This window comes from Rhamphochromis sp. 'chilingali' (assembly GCF_963969265.1).
Source record: "Rhamphochromis sp. 'chilingali' genome assembly, chromosome: 11".
Classification (NCBI taxonomy): domain Eukaryota; kingdom Metazoa; phylum Chordata; class Actinopteri; order Cichliformes; family Cichlidae; genus Rhamphochromis; species Rhamphochromis sp. 'chilingali'.
In genome coordinates this window covers 8,582,642-8,608,308 of record NC_137938.1, presented here as the reverse complement: position 1 = coordinate 8,608,308, position 25,667 = coordinate 8,582,642, and the positions used below count along the sequence as shown (strand labels likewise).

Sequence of the window (25,667 nt, the reverse complement as noted above, 5' to 3'; positions counted from 1 at the left end):
AATGGCACCCTCTATTCTAAAAAAAAAAGAACAACAGGAAATTCAATTCTTCTACTGTATGACAGACAAGCATTTCTGCAGATATCAAGTGTACAGAATGGCACTGTCATGCCATTGCCCACTTCAGCCTATCAATAAGTTCCTCTTCTCATGGGGCAATTACCTTCCCACTGCCCGCCTCATGTCAGTTGGCACACAAGTCAGACAGCAAGCACAGGTACAAACAAAGGCTTTTCAAACCACTCGATGAGCCGTGTCTCAGGAACATCGGGCAGCTAAGAAATCACTTGCCCGGGAGGACCCTGGAAGGCCCTCTGCAGCGGTCCTGAGAGCCCTGAGGGCACGTTTGCCAGGGCTACCCTACTTGGAATTCAGGTAAGAAGATGACCAGCTTTTTTATATGTCTGCATAAAAAGACCTAAACATCAAAGCACTGTGCAGACATTAATCTTGCACCTATTTCTGAGCAACACAATAGGAGCACCGCAAACTGAGGATAAAGGGCAAATATTTTCTTGGTCAGGAGCTCTCTCTCTCTCTCTTCATTAGTGTCCTTGAAGAAGTGACTCGCATGCTGTCTTAATGCACTGGATAGCAAATACAGATCATGTTTTTGCCTTTGGGCAATTATACCATCCTGCCACAGAAAATGAATAATAGATACTGTTTTCTATGAATTGGCTGCTAATGAATGGTTTGAATGTGCACACTGCAGATCAGGCCACACGGAAAATGGTAGAGAGGCAAATCCTGAACTTGCTCATGAAACTATAGAAGCCTATCAGATAAGGTGCAAAAGACTTATACATATATATATTTGGGTTGTCACAATCCCTTGAGCAACTGCTGAAAAAGCGGCGTGTCAAAGTGAGAAGTATTGTGACGGGAGGTCATGTAGGATCGAAAGGAGAGTTTCAAGAGGAAGAAGACAATAGGCTGACTGTGACAAGCTGTGTTTGAGAAATCAATACCCTCTGCTTTTGCTCTGTCTCACTTCAACACCTAAGTCAGAACAAAGCTTTCAAGGCTGGCCGAGTTCCCAAACTCTCTTTACTAACATCACTTGACAAAAGCTTTTCAACCCATCGAGCGGTTAGAAGCCGACACATCTGCTAGCGTATCACAGCACGTTGCCATATTCTGCAGACTCACTGCATTTGTTTAAATTCAAAACTGAAACTGGTACTCACACAAAGCACCCGCAGTCCAGAGGAGAACGAGGACTGCATGAACTCTACAAAAATAAGAAAAATTACGAATCTGGAGGAGTAGCGTGCAACGTTCCTCACATGGACCTATGATGAAACTGCAAGCAACAGCCACATTAGTGATAAAACCATCCAACCCCAGTTTGGGTGTATTTTCACTTCAACTAGAATTTCTAATAGTTATTTAATTTAAACTCCTCAAAAAGAACCCTTAACATTTTTTCTCACTCCAGCCTATAAAGGCTCGGTCACAGGTCAGTGCACTGTGTACAGTTAACTCATTTCTCTGTGTGCAGGGTTAATGTTAGGACAGAGAGTATTTGAACCAAAGCAGGTTTTTTCTTTGTCCTTAACACTAACCCAATAGTTTTGGTTCTCAAAACCTAACTAAGCACAATAAAAAATGAAATTATCCCTTAATCCAGACTCTTTTCAGCCCAAGGACAAAAACTGCTGTATAAATATTATATTTCCACTTTAAATGGCTCATTTAAAAAAAAAAAAACTACTTCAGGATGAACTATAAATATCAAATATTAATTATAGTTTTTAGATTTTGACCCTTTAAAGAAGAGGGACTCTAGCTGAGGTGGAGCTACATGCATGCTCCTACATGGTGCTGCCAGCTCTTCTCTTTCTGTCCATGCAAAAGTCACACTGCCCTTATATTTGCTGATGAGACAGGTTGGGAGCAGCACCCTGCAGATTTGAATTGATTTATTATTTGGCCTGTAAACACAAAATGCACATCTCTACATGAGTATGCAGTTCCTCTGTGATTCCACTGGGATCAAACCTCTGGCTGCTGGGACGTAGCAGAGCCTTGCACTCTATGTGGAAGACAAAAATATGGGGATGACCAAAACGTTGAGAAGTCCATCCTTTCACTGCTTCAACCGTCTCTTCTCCACCCACCCTCCAATCAGATGATTTAGAGTTGGACTCCAGCTGGTCTGTTTCCACCTCTGAAGCCTCCTCCATGTCAACCTGAGAGTCCTCAGAGGAGGATGAGGTGCCATCTTTCCAGAGCCTCCTGTGTGCTGTAAAGTCTTGCCACCTCCAAAATGACTGCTCCTGCACTCCTGCTCATACTTCTTACCATGGCTGCTGTGTAGCTGCACAAACTCCTCGAGCAAGAACCAAAATAAAGTCCAGTTTTGTTTTGGTTCTGGCTGCTGAGATATCTTTAAAGCTCTGAAAGATTACCTATGGCTTATAATTATTGAATTAGTTTATAACACAGTGAGGCCTTTAAAGAGAAAAGACTAGAAGGTGGACATCACGCGCACACACACACGTGTCATTTATCATGGGTATGTTTGTGTCACATTAACCATGTCTTGAGCTTAAGGGAGCAGCAGCTTTGTCTGGTTGTTTGCACATGTGCATTGTGGATAAACCTCTGGTCTTTGACAGGAGCCCGATAGGAGACTAGCTTACTAGACAAGCTGCCACTGGCTCTGCTTTCACAGCTACCTTTGCAGGAAAGTTAAACAGGTGGAGGTTCCCCCTAGCATCTATGACAAATCACCTGTTTCAACAAATTCACTTTGTTTACCACCGCGTTTCGTTTTCGTTACCTTCCCCCAAGTTGTGCTTTAGCGTTTGCATGTGTGTCATTCTGTCTGTGAATAAGATAGCTTAAACATTTTTGAGTGATCAGAATATAAAACTGTGTAGGGGGTGGAGGGTAACGTCGTGTTAACAAACCATTACAATTTGGCTTACACCCACCAAGATCTTCAAGGTAAACTTAATTATTTGTTGGTCAAAAATTGACAAAAAAGCCTTAGAAACTATGATTCTGTGGTGCGATGTGTACTCTCAAAATATATAAAGTAGTGTATAAAGACTTAAAATATCATGTTACATTTGACCTCTGACCTCTTCTTTAAGGTCACTAGATGGATCTATATGGAGCCATTTAAAATGACTGATAAAAACATGTTGGAGGGGGATACTTTGAGTATAGTTCATTCATTTTATTGTGACTTTGTTGTGCAATTCCACTAATATTTTTAATACTCCTAAAAGGCGTAGTACTTTTTTAGGCCTATTAGAACTATTTTTAATAGCTGTTTCTTTTTTTAGAAATATATTTACACATCACAGGACAATCATACTACGAATGTCTCATCATCTAATACTGATTCAGCACTAAACTAGATCTTATTTATATGTCAGCAACTTTGAAAAAATATCAGTATTTTAAGCCCCAGAATTGGTTGGTTAGTCAACATCATCACATGTTAATTGTATCTTAAATCAAGAGCTCTGTGCTGGGCCCTAAATTATTCATATTATATATAAATGACATATGTAGTGTTTCCAAACTGTTAAAATGTGTATTGTTTGCTGATGATACCACTCTGTATTGCTCAGGTAAAAACCTAGAACAGCTTCTGACTACAGCGGAAAAGGAGTTAAATATATTAAAAAACTGGTTTGATGTAAATAAGTTATCGTTAAATATAAAGAAAACAAAATTGATTATTTTTGGCACTAGACAAATGAAAAATGTATCTAAAATCAGGGTTAATGGAATTGAAATTGAAAGAGTGTACGAAAATAAATTTCTTGGAGTGATGATTGATGATAAGCTGAGTTGGAAGTCTCATATAAACCATGTGAAAACAAAAATGTCAAAAACCCTTGCTATTCTCTATAAAACAAAGCATGTCCTGAACAAAAAAATCATTAAACACACTTTATTGTACTCTGTTGCTTCCATATATGACTTACTGTCTGGAGATATGGGGTAATGCATATAAAACGAACACTCTTCCTATTTTCAAATTACAAAAAAGAGCTATAAGAATTATAAACCAATCAAACTATATAGAACCAACTAACATTTTGTTTATTAATCTGAATACCCTGAAATTTTATGATTTAGTTGAATATAAAATGGCACAGATAATGTATAAAGCACAAAATAACTTGCTTTGCCCCAGTACTCAGAAGCTGTTCAAAGTCAGAGAGAGTCAATATGACTTAAGGGGAACAGATTTCTTTAAAAAAACAAAACAAGATAAGGACAAATATAAAGCAGAGATGTGTTTCTGTTAGAGGAGTTAACCTGTGGAATAGTTATGACAGTGATTTAAAAAGGTGTGGTTCATTTTCCTTGTTTAAAAACATGTTTAAAAATAGAGTATTAGAAAAATATATAAATCAAGAATGAAAAGAGCAAAAATAATAATACTGAAACTCTTGATTGTTTTGCTTTGATGTAGTTACTTATCTAAGGTGGAAGGGTTTTTTTTGTTGGTTTTTTTTGTTTGTTTGTTTGTTTGTTTGTTTGTTTGTTTGTTTGTTTGTTTGTTTGTTTGTTTGTTTGTTTGTTTGTTTGTTTTTGCTTTGTTTTATTCTTTGCTTCGAGCCCTGTGTACAGGAGCTGCATGCAAAAAGATCTTTTGTTAAAAGGGTTGGCGTAATAAGTAAATGCTTCAGCCAATACCTTTTGATTAGCCTTGTCTCGTGCTTTCTTGCTTTGTGGTAATCTTTATTCTGTCTTCACTGAGATATTTGAATGCTAATCAATAAATCAATAAATCAAAATCAAATCAAAAGTACTGTAAACTTGTTATATGACATCAACAGGTTCAAAATCCCTCCGCTAAGTGACTTCCTGCCAGCTGGCACCTGTGCTACCCCAGCTGCCATGACCTACCCATAACCCACCAGCAGTGGCAGCTGTCACAGCTGAGTGTCACCCCGTGCCATGAGACTGTGCTGCAGGGAATCTTCAATCATGTAATGCAGAAGCTATAACTGAGAAGTTATTGCCTTTTTTTAAAAGATCTCAGTTTTAGTTATAGATTTCATGCAGGGCGAGCCTTGAATGCTGCGCTCTTTTAAATCAGCACAGTAGACATTATCCACGCTCTGTTACACTTTAACGCTCTTCAATTTCCACTGTGCTAATAAAGTTTATATGAAAGATTGTCAGTCTAATAAGTGTGGGATGCATCAGGGTGATAAGTGTTCAGGTTCATCCCTGGATCTGCGTGAGGATATTTCTTTGCTGGAAGGAACTGGTCAAACCAGAAATACCACTTCCCTGCCTCCCCTTGAGAGCAGGTCTCATGGCACAAAGGCAACTAAATTCTGCATCTATTACAGGGAGAAAAATGTCCTGAAGAGAGTGTTTTGACTTTTAGAGGAGTGTCAGGGGCTCATATTTCGCTGACTGTTTCATATGCAAAGGACTAAAAAAGAAGCCGAACAATAGGTCAGATCTCGACTCCACAATCCCGTCCTAATTCTGAACTTTGATTCCAGCAGCATTTGTTACACACCGCATACACCAACTCAGAGGGCCTGAAGATTCTGGCAGGAAATTTTGTTGACACAGAGAAAGGTAAAGAACTGAAACACGGCCAGCGGGCTAATTTTAAACTGCTCAGGAGGCTTTCTTTTCTCTGGGCAGGGGGATAAGGAGCGGCACTTGCAGCATCAGTCTTGCAGACCCAATTTCTGCAGTTGGGAAGGCACTGCCTTGGGGAGGAAAACACTGGGACTGAAACGGCTGCAAACTCAGAGCCCTGGTTATTTCCTTGTCGGCTAATTACACACCTGCATGTGCATGCACTCGAGCTATTCACTTTTCTTATTCAGGCTATAAACTCTTGCCAATCTGTGTTCAATGATAATATTCCATGTCCGTTACTCAAGTGAAACATGTGCTTTTAAGTGATAATGAGCATGTCAGCTATTTTAATTCAGACCAGTACATCGACTACATATTTTATAGCTTCCCTTTATGATCCAGTATGCAGCTTCCCTGTGAAACAAAAGCTCACTATTTCCTGTTTAAAAGCATTTCGGCTTTTACCTCTTTCTTGTATGCTACGCATACGGCTAACATTACTCCGCTCTTTGTAGGTACTTACGTAATGCAGGTCCTCGCTGACTGACCAGCTAATTCCCACTCCTACATCAAACTTGCAGGCCACTGGCGCTATGCCACTTTGATCAAATTTAAGTAAAATGGACTTCCCAGAGTTTGAAAGATCAATACCACATTAATAACAACTGGCAGAGGGAGCAAAGAGACCCGCACTCCGGCTGTAGAGTGGAAAGGAAGAGACAGGCCGAGGCAGGCGACTGACTGTAAATCTCTCAACTCTTGGCATCTCTTCCAGGGTGTTGGAAGGTGTCACAGTAACCCCGAAGAGCTCACCGTGGCAGCAGCTCAAGCCCATGCTAGCATTAGTGTCATGGCAAGTTCAGTCACTCAGCAACACAGGACCCTGCTGCATGTCAAGGCTTCAGCGTGTGATTTCGTGGTCTTACAAGCAGAGACGGAGGTGATGTTAACATGCACACATATGAAAATGACAGGGGACCACACATACACATGCAATTTTCATCAATATGCTAAAACATTCATAGCGTACGTCACAGAGTGCAGCTTTCAAATTAAAAAAAAAAAGAATGAGCGGGCTATGAATCTATGCAAAGAACTAGAATACATTTAAATTGAATTTGAAGAGCCTCAGCGATCACAGCTCAGAAATCCACAAGAAGCCAAGCCTTCGGCCAAACGTGCAACTCAATTATTTAAAAAAATGTCTAAAATGTAGTGCGGTGTAAATAAAAACAGAATGCGAGGATCTGCTAATCATTTAAACCCTACATTTAAGTGTACACAGCAAGTGGCACATGACTATCAGCTGTACATTTTCAATTTGATGCCAGCAACGTGCTCCAAAAGAAAGTCTGGACAGGGGCATGTTTACCTCTGTGTTGCATCACCTCTTCTTTTAACAACACTCTGCAAGCAAGAAGGCAAGAAAGGAAAAGGTTTCCCATTCCTGCTTGATGTGAGCACCTCAACAGTTCATGGCCTCTTTTTCATACGTTTGCTGTAGAATAGCAGCGCGCAAGTATTGAATACAAATATGATCTGGAGAGCAGATGCCATGCTAATTTCTCTAGTGTCTCGTTGCTTTACGTTTCACGGTCGTTTATTCTTTTCTAAAGGAGAAAATCTGTTTTTGGATTTCCCACTTGTTTCTCAGGACTCCCGTGGCCTGATTCCTGGCCCCTTCATAATACACTTACAATAAGAGACCTCGACAGGATAATAAGTGTCATGTATAATTATCTCCAATCTGCCAGGTTTCCCTCCCAGTGGTTCCTTTCAGCACTTTGTGCTGGCCGGCGAGACCAGATACAAAGCAGTGAGGGCACACAGAGAAAGGCAAGGCTAAATGGCACAGGAGACACACACACACGCGCGCGCACAGCGGAAGCAAACCTGCCTTTGGGCTTTGCCCTGTTCTCAAAGACAACGACCTGCTCTTTCTCTGCCTCTAAAACATGACTCCCAACCAGTGCTTGACCTTTCTGAAGAGCAAACAATCCTCTGCCTGAGTAGGCCACAACTCACAGAGCTCTTCAACAGACAGGGGAGAGAAAAAAACTAAGTTGGGACTGATTTAGAAACAGAACACTAGCATGTGATAATTAAAAAGAGAACAGGAAAAACGCTTAGCAGGATTAATTAAGCACAACAATCACAAGATGTGCGTGAGCCGCAGCCTGGCATAGGAGAAGACTAATAAATGCCTGCACACTCAGCAGAGCACCGAGATGGGGAAGATGCATGGGAAAGACATGAGAGATTAGCCCAGATGAAGACGGAGCAGGCCCCAGACCGGACACATGCCTTCACTGATGAGGCGTACCAATCATGGCACTTGGCATGAAGCAGAGCTCCTTGAGTACACACGGTAGATGGATACGTTTCATCTTCCAGCCTTGTGAGATGAGTAAGCCGATCGTGGCCTGGCTCTCTTCCACGTAGCCCCACATTACAATAGATGAGAAACAGGAGAGACAGGCTGGAGAGCAGAGGGCTTCTCTCATAAGCAGCCTGTTTAATCAGACACACGCACACGTGCAAGCCGAAGGCAGAATGGCCGGCATGCACGAGCTTTGCAAATGTCCTGCTGTGGCCTCAGCAGAAAAACAAAACACCCCAACAATCTATCTGAATGAATCCCTCTGTCGCTCTCATCTTCTCCCTCTCTGAAATTCTTTCCCCACCGTCTTCCCGCTTCAATCCCTTCCCTCACAGTTGCAAAGTTTTCCATCTGCTCTCTGAATTACTGCCCCTGATCCCACAAAGATGGAAATCAACCAGTCATTTCAGGAGTCTGATTTAGGCCCAATCCTTACTGCCCGTTCGTATTCCATCCGCAGATGGTGGCCTGGCTCCTGCAGGGAACACTTCCACTTGGTGGATTTACTGCAATTCTGTGGTGCGAGGCAACATTTTCTACATGATGGGTATTTTTTTTTCTTTCTCCAGCAATAATTCACAAATGCATCAGAGGGTCTTTTTTTTCCTCGCCATTCAGTTAGAAGCTTATTACAGTGAGCACGTCTAATGGACTCTCAAGAACCAATATGTAACAGCTACAAATAGGCGCCGGGAGATGAATAATGCTACAATAATAACCTTTTGCAATAAAGAAAATAGTCAAATTGGCACAGCATAAACATTTAAATAGCCTGGGAACACTTCTTTTGAAATAATATAGCGACTGAATTATTTTAGCCACATATATACCGTGTTGTCTGTTTGGTACATGTATCAATACATCTGCTAATGCTTGTATAGGTGTGTGTTAACTTTTTAGTTAGTCAGCTTACTATGATGCATGATTAAGTTACATTACTGTTTTTTTTTTCTTAAAATTATGTAAAAGACGATCTGATTATCATTGCAGCTCCATCCCCTCTATGCTTCTAAGTGCAGGTGTTTCCATATTACACATCCCAGGATCGGTGCTTTTGTTTATGCAGTGTAAACCCGAGGCCCCGAGGTGTTATTCATCCCATGCCATGCTTAAGCTAGACAGTCTGGGCTCCGCGGCCCTTTTCATCTTGATCTAAGCGTTAGCTTATTCAGGGAAATAAGCAAAAAAAAGGATATTCTGCCTTAACTTTAGATCAAACTGGGAAATGAGTCATGAGACGCGGGATAATTACACCACTCAGTTGACAACATTCAGTGCTAATAGAGGAGACAGATGGTAAGTGAACATTCGTTCTATTCCCTTAAGAGACAACAGGGGAGTGAAAGTGGCAGTTTGAGCTCCATAGGATGGAGGAAACGCGCTCATATAGCTGTACAACTGGAACGTCGACCGTCTACATGACGGGCTCTTTATGCGAATTTGATGCAAATGCCGTGCTTTTCTTTATTTTTAATCACACACACTGCAGTGAGTCCAGTGCAGCAGATAGAGATAATAATCATTTCACTTGACGGCCTGCATTGACCCAAAGCACAAGCAAGAAAGGGTTATGGCTTGAAAGATATGGATCGGAAGAGGTGAAAGGGGCGAGAAAATGAAAAGAGAAGTGAGCCCTAATTGTTCTAAAGACGTGGTCCTCGCCCAATCACAGCAAAAGAGACTCTCTAAAGATTGTGAGATTCAAAGCTGCATTTATGCGTGCTCCCTAACTTCGCCTCCCACAGGATTCAGGTAGGTGGAGGAGCCATGAGGGGAAGTCAAGCCAGGGGAGAGGAGGAGGAGGAGTGGCATCAGTCACGTAGAAGAGAAGCTGCAAAAACTGGCAACTAAACTGTTACCTATTAGCAGCTAATGGGAAGGTGGAAGACGTCAAGGACTTGCAACACTCCAGTTAACAAACTTTAAAAAAAAAAGAAAAAGGAACGACAGCATGTACATTTTTGTTGACAGACTCCCTCACACAGCGTTGCGTAGTGAAGCGTTGCTGTTCCATTCAGCTCTTTTAATTACCTGTGTGTGATTTAATCCTTCATATGTCTCAGCCCATTCCTCTTAATGATGTGCTCCATTCAGCTCTCCACAAAACATATTATGCTTGGTTTGTTGGGGGGGAGGTTTTTTATTTTTTTTAGTGCTGTTTTTGTTGCTGCTGCTTCTTTCACTTACACAGAGCATCAGTGGCTTCTCCCTTGTCTCGTGAACCACTAAGCAGGGCAAGAAAGAAATGCAAATCCTGGCAAAAGTAATAATGGAAAACATCAAGCCAATTTCCTTCCGCAGGTGACAAGCGCTGTGGTGCATATTTATACAGTCTGCCGTGTAAATGATATCCATGTTAACGCCTTATTAGCCTTATTAGGTTTAATGCACAATGTGCATATGCATGTGTGTGCATTAATTCAAACAGGCCCAAGCCGTTTCAGGCACTGAGAAAAAAAAAATTAATCCAGAACACCTGAGTTTATACCTGTATCTGAATAAATGTTTAATTCCTTAATATGACATTTATTCTCATTGCTTTTTTTCTTTCTCCTTCCACCTTTCAAATGAGGCAGTTTTTTCCCCCATTTCTTTTCTAAAGATTTCATTTATAAGGTATAATCCAATCTCAAGAATAAACTAGAGGAAAAAGTCAGACACTGCATCCTATTCATGTGAGAAAAAAATCCTCAGTCTCCCAATCCAGCCTGGCAATAGACGAATAGACTTCTTCCAACAATAAAATCAGCCTCTAAAATGTTCTCTTTTTTTAACGTGTCAGTTTTGAAATTAAGAGCCGCTTGGTGAGCTTTCTGCAGCCAGACAGCCCACCTCGTCCAAGGAGAAACAGGAGCATCTCACCACCTTGAGATAAAAATGTGGCATCTGTGAGAAAGACTCATCTAATCCCAGAGTGCACGCGACAATTAACCAGTAATCACAGCAGTGTCACATTCAAACTTTTTAAAGAGTCTCCGACTCCCCCTGTTTAAACCGACGCCGGTGTGGTTTTGGTTTTTGACGGGGGGGGGGGGGGGTCTGGATGTCATCAAGGATTGGGTCAAGGCTGTGGGGATATGAGAGACTCGTGCACACATGCTCTGCGGGGATCTCTGATTTTATTTTTCGTTTTTAAGGAAATGAACTGATGTCTAACTTTGGATCGCAGACACCGTTAAGGCTACCTGGCGCCTTTAAATGGGGCTTGGGCGATAACAGAAAGCAGAAGCGGCGCAGCGCAAAAGGGCTGTGCTGTTTAGGGAAATGGAAGCTTTTTCCCCCCCGACCCAGAGCACCCATTCGCAGTCATCCTAACCACCAACCTTTGTTTTTTTTTCTTCCTTTTATTAACCTTGGAAACTTGAAGCTTCAGTTTATAAAAGTTATTGCTCGTAGCTTCTGCTGGGAGGACATCGTCCCACGGTAAGTCGTGGAAAGGGGCAGAAAGGCGCAGATAAACGCAGCAGCGTGTTTTGGAGGAACAGGAGCACAAAAGTTGGCACCTCCACCAGATTCGCTCCGCTTTTTCTTTCAGTGGACTTTCATCCGCATGGTAAAACTTCCCAAACGTGTCCACGAGATCGAGATGAACGTGTGCCTTACCTGTTGGCCCCTCGATGCCATCGGCGTAGATCTGAACAGTCAAAATTAAGAGAAAGGCGCAGGTGTTCATCGTGTAGATGATTTAGTCCACTTTAAATGTGCAGAAGAAATCATTTCATTTACTTGGTGCGATCCGGCAGCGCAGGCAGAGCGGAGCCCATTTAGTCCCCCCCCAAAAAAAATCTGACTGAGTGGAGTTTCGGAGACACTGAAGCAGACAGGGCAGAGCTAGTTCTGCAAACTGACGTCAGGGTAAACATTTCAGGGGAGAGATTTCTTTCTCAAGCCCACTTTCAGTCCCAGCCTCCACTTCGCCCTCCGCGGGATTCAGAGTATGAGCCGGGCGCCTCCAAGCGGTCAGATCTATCAATGGCACCGAGGTGCTCAAACGTCGGCGAAGCAAAACCCCACAATGTGAGAGATTGTGTGTCTCTATACCTGTATGTTTGTGAGAACCCTTTAGTTGGCAATCACTTTTTTGCGACTCTTTTATTTGACCTCACTGCCTCAAAGTGCTATCTCATGTGTAAAAGTAGATTGTAAGATTTAAAGAAAGGTTAGTCACGCTGCTTTAAGAGGTCCAGGCACAGAGATTAGATTTGGCTCAGACAGTGAGATACTTTTCATATATTTAATGTTAAGGAGAAGCTCTCTAATCTTCCCTGGCCAGAGGCTCCAAACACAGGTATAGGAGTCTGATAACAATGCCTACAGGCGGAGGAATAGCCTACTTATTATTCCAGCTAAAGCTACATCACTGCACACAGTTGAGAATTAAAACTAAACATTTTAATTTCACTCCTGTTTAAATATGCTAAATCATGTTTTAAAATCATATCAGCAACCTGAGGACTAATGAATCAAGTAATGCACAAACTATCCTGGAAAAAAAGATTTTTTTTGTCATGTTAGCGACTTTTTTTACAGCTGAGGTAAGACGTATACTCACACAAGACAGACAGGTAAGCATGCCTTCACGCCTACCCATGACAGGTGCAAAGCATATCTCTCCATAAATTATGTGGTCTGTCATGTTGTGTGCATTGAATTTGCATTTAATGAGACTACATTTTCTCTCCAACCCCAGCTGGCTGTGTTTGTTGGAGTCCACCTGATATAATGGACGGCAGAAATCAGGTATCATGCAGAGTGAAATATAAAACACAGATGGAGCGACTACATGGAAAGAGGTAAGAACCCCACCGTGACTTTGATACATATAAATGCATATCTGGTTGTCTTGCTTGTCCTGTCTGGTGTGTATGAAAACACAAGTTGTGTATTTGAATATGAATTCCTGGATATTCTTTCCATCCAGCAACGTGTGCACTTGTATTTGATTACAGCTTTTTTCTTCCCAGCCTAAACGTCTTGCGTAAGTGCTGATGTGACAGTCGCTCTTGTTCAGGTTAAAAGCTGACACGTTTAGCTGCTGCTCCAGGACCCCCAATTTGATCAAGATGCCATTAAGCAGGCTAATCATCATTCATTTTGCGGCGATGTGTGAGCACTAAGGCCGTGGATTAAATTAAAGGTGTCCACAGAGATGCATCTAAGTCCAAACATGAGAGCACATTGCAGACTTTAATGCCGTTAGCCCGGAATGACAGATGAATGATACGACGCTCAGCCGATTACTTAATTTAACCAAAGGAGCACAATATATGTCAGGCTAACAATTCTAATTACACCTGCGTGATGCACAGCAGAGCTTTTCTTCCAAGTATTCGAGCCACAGAGCAGCAATTTATATAAACAAGCTCAGAATTCTCCATTATAGTTTAATTTGTGTTAAACTTAATAGAATGTTGCAAAATACTGTTCGAATAATCCAACAGCAGGACAGGTGTCAGCGGAGATGCTGAGAACCGCACTACGATGAAAGTCATTTTATCAGCTGCCACTCACGTTGCCTCACAAACAACTACATCTGCCCAGGCAGTGTTGTGCATGAATTGATAATAACATATCATCAGAGTTCTGAGAGAAGCTGTCAAAGGCAAATCATCAGCGTCTATCACGCGGCCTCGGCATGCAGCTCGAAAAGCAAACAAACAGCAAAACGCAACGGGGAGGCAAACATGAGAAGGCTACTGTACTTCACTGTGTGTGGCCTAAAACGCTGAAGATCGGTCAGTCAAACCGGCGATACCTTAAAAAACAGGACAATTTCCACCGGCTGTCAAAAAGAAACTGCAAGTCCAACACAGTGATCAGGGAACTCACAGCAGCAGTGTTTCCTCCTCTGCAGGCTGATAAGCTGTTCAAATACACTCGTTTCTGTTGTGAGGAGGTCAGTAAGGTAACAGGTGTCCGCGTGAGACGTTAGAACAATCTGACTGTGAGAAGTAATGAGATGAATGAAGCCGCTGAGATTAAAACCAGCAGGGAAACTTTGAATAAACAATGACCTCTGTGCGCAATTTATTGGCTTCCTGCCTGTACGGTCAGTAGATTAACCACCAACGTTTTCCAATTTCCATCAACGCCCTGACTTTAAAAAGGATCAGTAAATTGAGTGGTGTGAAGTTAGCGCTTGAAGAAAACTCACACGCTGCTGCTGTTAAAAATTCAAAATGCGAAGGTTTTTATTCAAAATGCATTCATTATCGCTCAAGGTCATTTTGATGGCTATTTCTCCCTTCTTACTTTTAACTAGCAAGGGGATAGTTACTGCAAGATTCTGTATTTGTTAGTACTCAGTGTAAGGGGCGTGATTAGAAACTGGGAGCCATACATCTTCAGGCAGGATGTGTCTGCAGGTGGTCAAATCCTAATCACAGCCTGAGTGAGAAATATTTCACAAAATCTAAAAGATATAAATCGCAAAACACAAGTAACAAAATAAGTATTTTACAAGTTGCTAAAAAAATCTATCATTAATTAGTGACAGTGTTCAGCTAGAGGAAGAGTGTCATCAAAGACGGCAGACTTGTAAAGGATTGGAAACACTGATACTATGTGGGTGATAATAATAAAAAAAACAACCAGACCAGCACACGTTCATTGTCACCTGAAATGTCAATGATTTTTTCTGTTAAGTGCTGGTGTCATATAAAATCTCAAAAAGCAGTAATAAATCTTCGTATTGCAAAATAGGGCATATTATGACACCCATAATGACTCGAACAATGGTTTGGGACAGTCGGTCACTTAATCGACGAGTCATTTCAGTTGTATTACCTCTGATGCTGTAAAATCCAGCATTTCCATTTAAGAACATTAAAAAGCGTCTGTGTGAGAAGACAACCCCACTAACCGCTGTCTGTACTGCATATTTCACTGTGGAAAAAGTAGAGTTTGACAAAGTCATATTGTTTTTAATTGTTTCTCCGCTCCGTGTCTTCTTTCAGTTCCCGGCACATTCCCTCAATTAGTCCCGCAGAATCCCTCTGGGGTCGTCTGCCTCACTTACTTTTATGTTTCTTTGATGCCTTTCTCCCCATAATCACCTTTTCAATGTCGTGCAAGCCTTCTGTCACCTCGTCCCTTCTAACATGAGATCCCTCCCAAAACTTTACACTCCCTTGTCCAGGTTCTTTGTGGATCCCTGATGTGTCCTTTCTCTTGTTGCCTTCCCTTCCCAGCCCATGAAACGCCTCCTGGTTGTCTGCCTCACTGATCTCTCGGTCCCCCTCCAGCGTGGCACTGTGGACATCCCTGTCTGTCCTGCCAGTTTCAGCATGACAACGCTGGCTGGTGTAGGCAGAGAAATGGGCAAAGAGCTGAGGGTTTATTGTGAGATGAGGGTAAGATGCAGCACATAAACCTGTGATAGAATGAGGCTGGATCGCTGTGGCTGATTTGACAGAGGGCAGCGAGCTCTGGGGATGGCTGCTCGTCTTGCTTTTACGCTGAGTTCGAGGGTGTTTTAGTGATGCGGCTTTTTTAGATGTCCCTTTATCACAGCTCTGCTTCCCCTTGTCCTCCGAGAGCTCACCGAAGTCTACACAAGAAGAAAATTATCGTTAATTCGCTTCATCGGGGTATCTCTGCATGTGCCGCGTGATAGTTTTGAATGCTTTCTCACCATAAACACTGTTATGGATCTTTTTCTTTTCAGTCTGGCTGCGCCTCAGGTCTGTGGCTTGTTTCACCGAATCCAAAAGCCCAAACATCTCACACAAGGAATTAAGCAGCATGACATCTAACAAAATAATCAAGAGTCAGCTACAAGGCTTTTGAATGATTTGTCCACAATGAAGTCAGCTGTTTGCAAAATCAATAGCAATGAATTTTCAAAGATTTAGCTGGCGGGGCCTTTATTGAAAATCTTTTTGAAACCTGATTTTTCAAGTTTTGACTCAGCTGACGTTTTATTAACATCAACACTGAATCATTTTTCACAGTCCAGAGGTTAGATGGGTACCACTGTGGGCACTTACCTGTTTCCTGCAGGTTTCCGTTCTCACTGCGAAGCTCCACCCGCTTAAAAGTGCTGAACAGTTCATTCTGGAGGCTGGATAGGACCTCCCCCATCATCCCGCAGTCTGCCACACCCTTCCACAGAGTCAACACCCCGTCTACAGGAGGTCAAATAGGTAGGGCGTTATAATGGGATATCAAGAAATCTATGCAAGTGTGTGCATGTTTGTCCTTTCGTTTTGTTAGTTTGTGTAAAAGTATACAATGCTTTGTGTTGCTGTGGGGACAGGCAGCAAGAAAAATAGGGTTGGAGGTGAAATTTGGAGAGAGTCAGAGCTTTGAAAGAGGAAGAAAAGAGAGAAGAAAAACAGAAACAGAATATGTCAGGGTTGGATAAACACTGGGAACAAATATACAGAGATAAAGGAAATAGGAGTGATGCAGCAGTTGGAGAGAGGATGTCAAATATGTGACAGAGGGAACGACAAAAGAGTGTGAAAATGGGTCAGAAAAGAGGTGCTCCAAGAGGAGAGAAAGGAGGGCAAGGCGAATTTGAGAGTGAATGAAGAATTACTGGAGATCTGCCAAAAGAAAAGGAAAACAAGTCAAGCGCATGAAAGTGGTAAAAATGTCAAAGACGCTTGATATGAAATGCATGCAAATTCATGTTTGCTTAAAATCTGTCGAGATAAATGCAGAATGTCTGGTGAAGATATTCCAAATACCGTTTAAGGCCCTCCGAAGTTTAATTCATTCATTTCTTTACATCGTGCATTACAGAGAAGCAGCGCATTTCTTCAGCAGCTGATAGAGGAGTAGAGGTGTAAGCTGTGAATTGGCTATATGTTTTAAGCCCTATGACAAGCAGCACTCCATGTGCTGTGACACATTTCAATTTGCCCTTCACTAAACCATCTCAGGCTATTTTACTGAGGACCCGGACTGAGAGCCTGACAATTTATTTGGAGCCGATACCTATACCTATTTTTAGAAAGTAAAAAAATTCAGATATCAATATTGAACATTATTCTTATTATTAAAACCATCTGTAAAATACCACCACACGTTTTACCTTTTTAAATCGGCACAAACTGTTCCGTGCAAAATTGCTGAGCCACTCCTTATTTCGTTTTATTTTGCTTCCAAGGAAACTAGACTTTTTTAAAATATTTTTAAAGCGAGCAGCAGTTCAAGTCCAGGTTTTCTGAAGGTCTTTCAAACGTTTTTCAGTCCAGTCCTTGTACCTGACCTGATTTTAGTGGAATGTTTCTTTTGTTTGTTAAGTCGTTTAACATTGACCTGTGAATCTTTCAAGCATAAAAAAAAACATTACACGTGACAAAGAACTAATTTTAAATTGTATCTTGATGGAGTTTATTACAAGCAGCCTGTGTTAGATTTATGGAAGATGCCAAAGATGTCACGGTTTGATATGCAAAGTATTATTGAAAGGTTTTGTCATGGTTCATGGAAATGTTGGAGATCGTGTCAACAAACTTGATGGAATTCTGAACACAGAAAAACACCATCAGATTTTGATCCGCTATGTAATACCATGTGGAAAGAATCTGACTAACACTGGCTTCATGTTTCAGCATCACAGTGATACCAAACGCACAACGGAACACTATCGGTCATGGATCGGCCTCCCCAGAGCCCAGAACCTCCTCGAGACTACTTAAAGAAAAGTTGAAAAAAGCTTGAATCAGAGGTTTTAGGCTGTGTTGAAGATTAAAGGTGGTCACACCAAATATTGACTTACAAGCTTGTTAGAACTTTACAAACTCTGTTTTTGACTTATATACTATACTTCAATGTATGTTTTGACATTTTAGTAAATCTCGGCACATTTTTCCCTTTGTCCTAGCAAAATATAAAGAAACGATGGGTGTGTCAAGACTTTTGCACAGTACCAATATCGATGCATCTCTAGGCTAAAGATGCATCGATATCTACTGTCATCTACTTTAAAGAGCACCTGATAAGGTCACTTAAAACACCCTTAAATCAAAGTTTTGGTTAGAATAGCACTTAGAAATGTCAGATGGGGTCAGCAGCTCTTTAAGGACGGTCTGCAGGAATGGCACAACTGCAGATTCAAAGGTTCAGTGGTTTGGTGGAGGGGTCAAACAATTGATGCTGCAAGAGGTGTGACACAAGGGACAAATGGACTGCAGGATGACTCATTTAAACCCTTCAGGGCAGGTTTCAGGGCTCACAGACATACAACCTCTTGAAGATCTGTGGGCTGAAGTTGTGCCTCCACCCATGATAGCATTGAAACTTTTAAAGTCAAACATTTCCTTTAACAGATGGAAAAGTAACACATGCCAGGAGTAAATAAAACCTTCATGATGCCGGAGCCTACAGGACATATTCTAGCATATAACCTGACAGACATTTGCAGTTAAACATGTGACTTGCACATGCTCCATGTGCTGTGCCCAAAACTGCAGTAAGCCACTAAATGGCTTCTAAACAGAGCATATACCCATATGGCGACTGCTTAAACACCCAAAGTGGAGCAGTAGAGGTGAGCGGTTTGCTGCTGTGTGGGCTATCATGAAAGGAGATGCCATCTGCTTTCCCGGTTCCAACAGTGACTGATTGTGCACAGATTTTCCCGCTGAACAGTAATTATCTGGGTGTTATCTTTATTTAAAATAGGGCGTACCTGCCTTATGCAGTTTATTAATCTATTCAACAAGCACCCCAGTGTATGCACGTGTTCTTATAATTACCAGGTACGTCAGCCAGCTTTCTTTTGGTAGCATGTCCATTGGCTGTTACAGGGTTTAGAAGCCTCCGTGGACCGTTGCTCCACTCTGCTGCTGCACTAATCCTATCCTGCAAACTCTCCTGCACCTCTGCCGCCTTATGTGCATCTTCTGAAATGGGAACAAAATGCAGTGAAACCCATAATGCGACCACTCCTCTCTGGATTTTATTTTCTTCTGTGCGGTGGTGAGGTAAACATTAAAAGCAAACTTTTTATTGCTGATGTTTATATTTAAACGTCAAGCTTATTAAAGCGTTCACTACTTTCCAAAAAATAAAAAACCCCTAAGGCTGTGTTTCTTTTCTGTAAATGTTCAAGTGGTTTCCAAAGGGTTTAGGTTCTGTTTCCTGAGTGATGCCGCAGCAGCCCAAGCATATGTGGGAGGCAAAAAAAAAGCAGCAAACTGAATGCCAACTGAAATCTACCTGTCACGGGAGACACCTGCCCTCCAACAGGGTCAAGAGCCAGACACGACAGGCTCGGCTGCACCGAGTTCCCAGGAGGAAGCCGCGTTCTGCTGATCAGCACATCAAATTTAGTGCTGTGGCAGGTGTTGCTGCACAGGGTGTCATGCTGGTAGAAATCTATCTGGCCGGAGTCCATCATTTTCCTGCACGGGGAGAGCCAGGTTAACACTGCAAAGTTTCCAGGAAAATATTTACGCTACGTAGCTACGGGGGGATGTTAGGACTGAATTTCCAGTGAGTTCCTGATAGCTTCTCAGCGGTGTGCTCGACACAGAGTGCCTTGATCTGGCCTCTGGAGGAATGAAGATGAAAAGAACAGATAGGGCCTTTTGAGCTTTGTGTACCATCTCACAGTAATACCAACAACAAGCGCAAACATGATAAAGAGGTGAGAAGTGTTTCTCGGCAGCTTGCATCCGTGCTATTTGATCCTGCTATCATGATAATGCCACTTACAGACTGCCTCTGGAATGCACCGGCAAACCCTGACAGACTCCAAGCAGCTGCAAATTATATGAGTGAGACTTTAGCTGTGCGCCGCTCTACAACAAAAAGCAGACAAAAAGAAGTTATATGAGTCTACCTGAGCATTACTCCTCCCAGCCTGATGGCTCTTTTCCAGTCCTTTAGAGTAGCTTTCCCTGCCAGATGCACAAACTGCTTAGGACTGATGAGCTCGTCATTGAACTGTTAAAAAAAAAAAAGGGAGGACAGCACACATTATGTTTCTGAGAGAGTAATAAGACAGAAGGGACCAAAATGCCATCGCGGAGAAAGGTTTTCAAAAATTAATTTTGCAGTAATAATAAGGTAATAATTAAACGATCACACTAAACATCAACTTACTTTGACGCATCTGACGTTGATTCCGGGGCACACAAACTTCTTAAACAGCAGCACCGCCCTGCTGTCTCCGCAAGTGATGGGGTAGCCATACTCGACCTCATCTCCATCTGCTTCACTGTCATCTAAACGTTACAGAACACAAACATCGCCATGACCGCCTGCAGCGGCATTACAGTGTGCATTTGCAGTAATGAAAGTCAGAATCGTCAAACACCCCAGGAGGTTTGTCAATACTCTCCGTGTATATCTGTTACATGACAGTGAAGCTTGAGAGATTCATTATTCCGTTTACTGCATCGGTTAGACTGAATAAGCTGTGTGTTTGAAAGGTTCAGTTCAGCAATTAGTTGCAATGTCTTTGTGTCATTCACCATGATGCGTCTCTATGGCCAGGACTGTAGTGCCAGTGTCTGCAATGTCATCATTCATCCTGCAGAGGGCGACAGATCCACACATATAAAATAATTATTTATTGCACGCAAGCCTTGGAAATATTCTTAAAATGCGTGCAAGTTGGCTGCATGTATACACAGAACGACCAGATGTCACTCTTTATGTGGGACTGTAAAGCATTTGTATTGTTTATAGAGGAAATATCCTCAGTGTCAGTATTTGTTAGTTTGCTTTAAAAAAACTTTTACAATTTGCCTGATAAAGCATTGATGACGTCTTTATTGAGACTTTGGATGTCTACAAGAATCTCAGCCTCCATACAATAATAATTTAAGAAGTCTAAAACTAACACTGAAACTAAAAAAAAAATCAACTAAAGCCAAACATTTCCAAACAATAAAAATACTGGCAGCCACCAGTGCTACTCAGTGCATAATAAAGGAAGATTTTTTACTATAGTCAAAGGAAGGTCAGCCTGCATGATGGTATGCCTGTCAATGACATTTTCCCCCCAAAAAATCTGTCTTTTTATGGCAATGGGAGGCGCTACAGGAGCCTCCGGACTAAGACCACCAGGTACCGGAACAGCTTCTTCCCCACAGCTGTCAGACTCCTGAACTCTGCCTGCTGACATCTGACCCACGTTAACTCATGGACTGAACATACACACAACCACAATGGACAACTGTACCCTCAAACACACAATAATAACATGGACTGAACCACCACTCACAACCACTAGCACTTTATATAGCCTCTGTAGAAACTATCTACACCCTCACTTATCTTAACTGCACTACTGTATAGCTCTGTGTAAATAATCATTCTGTACATTCGATAATCTTTAATCCTACAACTGTTTACAACTTCCATAGTTCCCATTTCTGTATAGCTGTATATCTCAGATTCTGTAAAGTTATTTATTTCATATTCTGTATAGTTTTTCATATTTATATCCTGTTCATATCCTGTACATAGCTTGTACTCACTACAGCCTGTACATACTTATAGTTATAGAATATTCACAACATACTTCATACCGTGTACATTATAACATACCATAATAGACCCATTTCTGTAATATACTCACATATCTATATTATTGCTAATATATATTGTAATATATCTATATCACTGAAGCACTTCTGGATGGATGCAAACTGCATTTCGTTGCCCTGTACCTGTGCATGTGCAATGACAATAAAGTTGAATTCTATTCTATTCTATTCTATTCAATCTGTGAATGCATCCATACTGAAACTCAAAGACTGTTAGCTAAAAGAATCAACAGTGAAATAACAATAACTTCAGTTTCCTTTTATGCTCATTGTATTTATTTAGCAAGAGTTGGAAAGGTTGCCTTTAAATATAATATAGTTGTTAAGGTGTCTCACTTTAGGATGTGGTCATCTTCTGTATACCTGCCTGATTTTGTGTTCTTTGAATTAAGTCTGCATTAAACAACAGATGTATCTCACATAATTTGTTTAACACAAAGATCACTGTGCTCTTCACACAAACAAAGCGCTTATATTAATACGAGCCACTTTACCCATGCAGGACGGGCTGCAGGTGCAAGAGGACTTGAGATTTTTGCTCAGTACTGCTGTGCTCTCCCTCCTCTTCCCTCGCAGTCATGACCTCCTCTGAAGACACGGTGACCTGAGCACCCGCCATCACCTCTCTTCTCGGAGCTGCAGACAGAAAAGGGCGAGCAGGCGTGTTAACGTCCACATGACAAGTGTGCACGCTTTAATGCACATGCAAATCACTGAGTTTTACCCACCCACCCCCTCTAACAGCCTTTTCTTGCATGCAACTGTCATAGAAATGAGTCCATACAGGGCTTAAAATGACATAATCCTCACATCACCGGGCCTTGCTTCCTATGCTGCTGCTAAGAATGCACAAGAACATCGTAAATACTGAAACAAAAGCTTACAGCTTTTACTAAAGCACTGCCTACAAACGTAACACAGCAAAGTCTATTCAAGGATATTCATCTATTTAATTCATTCAGTCAAAGGAATAATCTGACATCAGATCAGTCAGTCTGTTGAACAAATGCAATCTGCAGGAGCATTGTTACCAGATGAAATAAAGCAGTCTGCAAAGCATGCTGCCATGTAGCCTGCCTATATGTATGTGTATGTGTGTGCTATAATTATGGCTACAGAACACCTTAAGAATTTGCTTTAAAAATTGGCACATAATCACATTATGGAGTGGTCAAATGTGAACAAAGTACCCACTGGACTGTGATAATATACGGTCAGTGCGAAATGGGAAACCGCTCCAGGGTAAAAAGCTACCGATTAATAATAAATAAAGTGCCTTTGCAATCATTCGAGCCTGGTTCTCTCTATTATATCACTTCAGTCCAACATAAGTAGGAGATGATAGCAGATACATATGAAAGGCACCGAGGAGAAACTCATTTATAAACTGTTTGGGTGATTCCACAGCAGAGACACAGTGGCTGGCAGGCTTGTTATGCAGTAAAGAGCAGATAACAGCACTGATTAATAACTTCCACGCTGTATTAAGTGGCCTTAACACAGTGTGGATCACCAACTCATACAGCACGAACAGTTGCGTGCCTTGCTCACACTCCTGCACCCACTCAAACTGACGTCTGCTTGGTGCGGAGGCACGCACACCCCGACAGGGACGCGCGACCCTGTCCTTTGAAAAAATAAAAATAAAAAGGCGCACAAAACACCGTGTCCCGTGTCAAACTCCCACACACTCTACCTGCGACTGTATGTAGACATTGTCGTAGTTTTACTCACCGTTTTACAGCAGGGGATAATTCATCCTCCGGTCGTCAGAGAAGTGCGATAGCATGCGCAGTGCTGCTTCGCTTAGACTTCCTGCAGTGAAGGCAGCATTTGCCTGAGAAGCATCTGTCCCGCTGTCACGAGAAGCGGTTGGCTCGCACGCGATGTGTAAATCGGTCAGACTGCTCTTATGTGGCTTGGATTGAGCGCCTCCACGGCTGTGCACAGGCTGAAAGCTTTCCAGCCTCAGAGCATGTTTCCAATCCAGGGAAAATCCGCAAGAACTATTATTATTATTAGTAGTAGTAGTAGTAGTATCATTATTATTACACAAATTACATATCTTAGCTCAACAATCTGGGTTTTGTTTGTTACACGTGTAGCTTTATGGTTTTAATACGACAGGCTCAACCCTCACGTCACCTACATATTTGATTGATTGATTGAATCTTTATTTTGAACATGTTGAAAAAGTACAACAAAATAGAATTAAAAGAGACAAATGAACAAAGCAAAACAAAAGGAAAACGAGCAACCACAACTCCAAATAACGTTCATGTTCAAAAAGGAGCAGGAAGAAGCATAAGCTTATTTAATCCCACCCCTTTTCCACTATCTAGTATCAATAGACTACAGAAATACCTCCTTGCAATTACATTATATGTCATGTGTATTTTTTTTTAAAATATATATACATATATGTTTCTATCTATCCATACATACGTATATACACATACGCATATATACACATTTTCAACAACCCCATTAACACCTCAGGGATACACAACCTACAAATATATATATATATATACCCATACCAACATACCCGTGCATTTTTAGAATATTGTCAGGAAGCAGGTTATTTATTGCTTTATATATAATTTGTGCAGTGAGAAAATGAACCAGATCTGTGAATTTTAGAATTTTTGATTTTAAGAATAGTGGATTTGTATGATCTCTGTAACCAGTTTTATGGATTATCCTTATGGCCCTTTTTTGTAATATAAAGATTGAATGATAGCGAACATTTGTAAATATTGCCCCAAACCTCTGCACAGTAATTCAAATACGGTGCAATCAGGGAACAATAGAGAATGTGGAGTGATTTGTGGTCCAGAATGTGTTTTACTTTACTCAAGATTGAGACACTTCTTGAAATTTTGTTATGTATATGATTTATATGAGACTTCCAGTTTAATTTATCATCTATAATCACACCAAGAAACTTATGTTCAAGTACTCTTTCAATTTCCACACCATCTATATGAATCTGCACTTGTGCATTTCTAAGGGAATTCCCAAATAAGATCCTTTTAGTTTTACTTAGATTTAGCGATAGTTTGTTCCTGTTAAACCATTTTTTAATTTTGCACATTTCTGAAGTAATTGTATCCAGCAGCTCCTTTAGATTCCCCCCAGAACAAAAAATATTTGTGTCATCTGCAAATAATACTAATTTTAATATATCAGATGCCTTACAAATATCATTTATATAAATAATAGATAATTTTGGATACATATTGTACTTTACACTCCACACCTGGTCTTGATGGTCGAAGAATGTGTTGATGCAATAATAATGCAATAATATTTAACAAGCATGGACCGGACCAGGGATTTTTTTGGGGTGACCTTTGGAGAGTCACACCAGCAGGTGGTGTAATCCTTACAGCCAGAAGCATCAAGGCTGCCCAGATTGGGGCTCGTAGTGCAGCAGGATCAGCTCTCCTGTTCATGTGTGTCGTGACCAGAGCATGCCCCAGCTCTCTCTCAGGTACAACAGACCCACATCTCCAATATTCTGATAACTTCCAGTCTATAACTTTAAACCAGATGATAAATGCATGCATGGCCTCTCAGTCTTTCTTCTTTAAAATGACAGTCAGAGTGCTCCTAGATCACATGAATACTCTGTGATACTTTGATTGGGGACTCATGGCATTAAGTGAATAAATACTTCAATTTGTTCATAATTTGGGTGCGTTTGACAGGAGTCTCCTGGGACAGCGACAAAACGATGTTTTTTTAAAAGCACTTGTCAAAGCAGAAATGTTTTTAAAGTGAAGAACTAACTGATTGACGAAGACATTAAAAGGCTGGAATAATAGAAAAACACACGTAAGATTAAAGAAAAAATACATACCTCTAAATCTTGAGGAAAATGATTAATCGTGGCTCTAGAACAGGCGCTTGTTATATTTTTGTTGTTGCCTTGAATTCACCGGAAGATGGCAGTCTTAGCACTTAGACTGAGAACGGAAATTCGGGCGAGTTAATAAAGCGAACAGACGAGGTGTTTCTGAATGTTTCATGTTTGCTTTAAAACTGCACTTTCCACCTTTGACACGCACGCATCTTCAAATAAAGATCCCGGTTCGGCATTTCCATCGTTTCTAATGAGCGTAAATAAGAAGCACTGCTACCGCTGGCTGGTCTCAGGTCAGCGAACACCTACGGATCAGGCCAGCCCTATT

The 25,667-nt window shown here is 41.4% G+C and overlaps 2 protein-coding genes across 5 annotated transcripts in view; both read right to left on the bottom strand.

Moving 5' to 3' along the window:
• The window catches only part of ptprub (protein tyrosine phosphatase receptor type Ub), a 194,804-nt gene extending 182,971 nt beyond the window's left edge, over positions 1-11,833 (bottom strand). For both annotated transcript variants that reach the window (XM_080895361.1, XM_080895362.1), the window contains exon 1: positions 11,564-11,833. In XM_080895361.1, the coding sequence (XP_080751487.1) occupies positions 11,564-11,633 (70 nt within the window). In that variant the 5' untranslated portion in view covers positions 11,634-11,833. The remainder of the gene's footprint in view (positions 1-11,563) is intronic.
• A 1,503-nt stretch (positions 11,834-13,336) lies between these two features.
• LOC308405003 (glucocorticoid modulatory element-binding protein 1-like) lies at positions 13,337-25,657 on the bottom strand. Of its 3 annotated transcripts, none has more exons than XM_080895367.1 (11): positions 25,532-25,657; positions 23,206-25,442; positions 21,966-22,107; positions 20,392-20,450; positions 20,021-20,142; positions 19,758-19,861; positions 19,133-19,317; positions 18,670-18,816; positions 15,949-16,086; positions 15,594-15,710; positions 13,337-15,509 (listed from the first exon to the last, which is right to left on the bottom strand). In XM_080895367.1, exons 3-11 carry the CDS (start codon positions 22,088-22,090, stop codon positions 14,971-14,973), a joined length of 1,536 nt encoding a protein of 511 aa, XP_080751493.1. In that variant the 5' UTR covers positions 22,091-22,107; positions 23,206-25,442; positions 25,532-25,657; the 3' UTR covers positions 13,337-14,970. The 3 variants fall into 3 exon arrangements, with proteins under 3 accessions (XP_080751493.1, XP_080751494.1, XP_080751492.1); XM_080895368.1 differs by having other exon boundaries at positions 23,206-23,438; positions 25,337-25,639; XM_080895366.1 differs by having other exon boundaries at positions 23,206-25,639.
• Between the last annotated feature and the right edge of the window lie 10 nt (positions 25,658-25,667).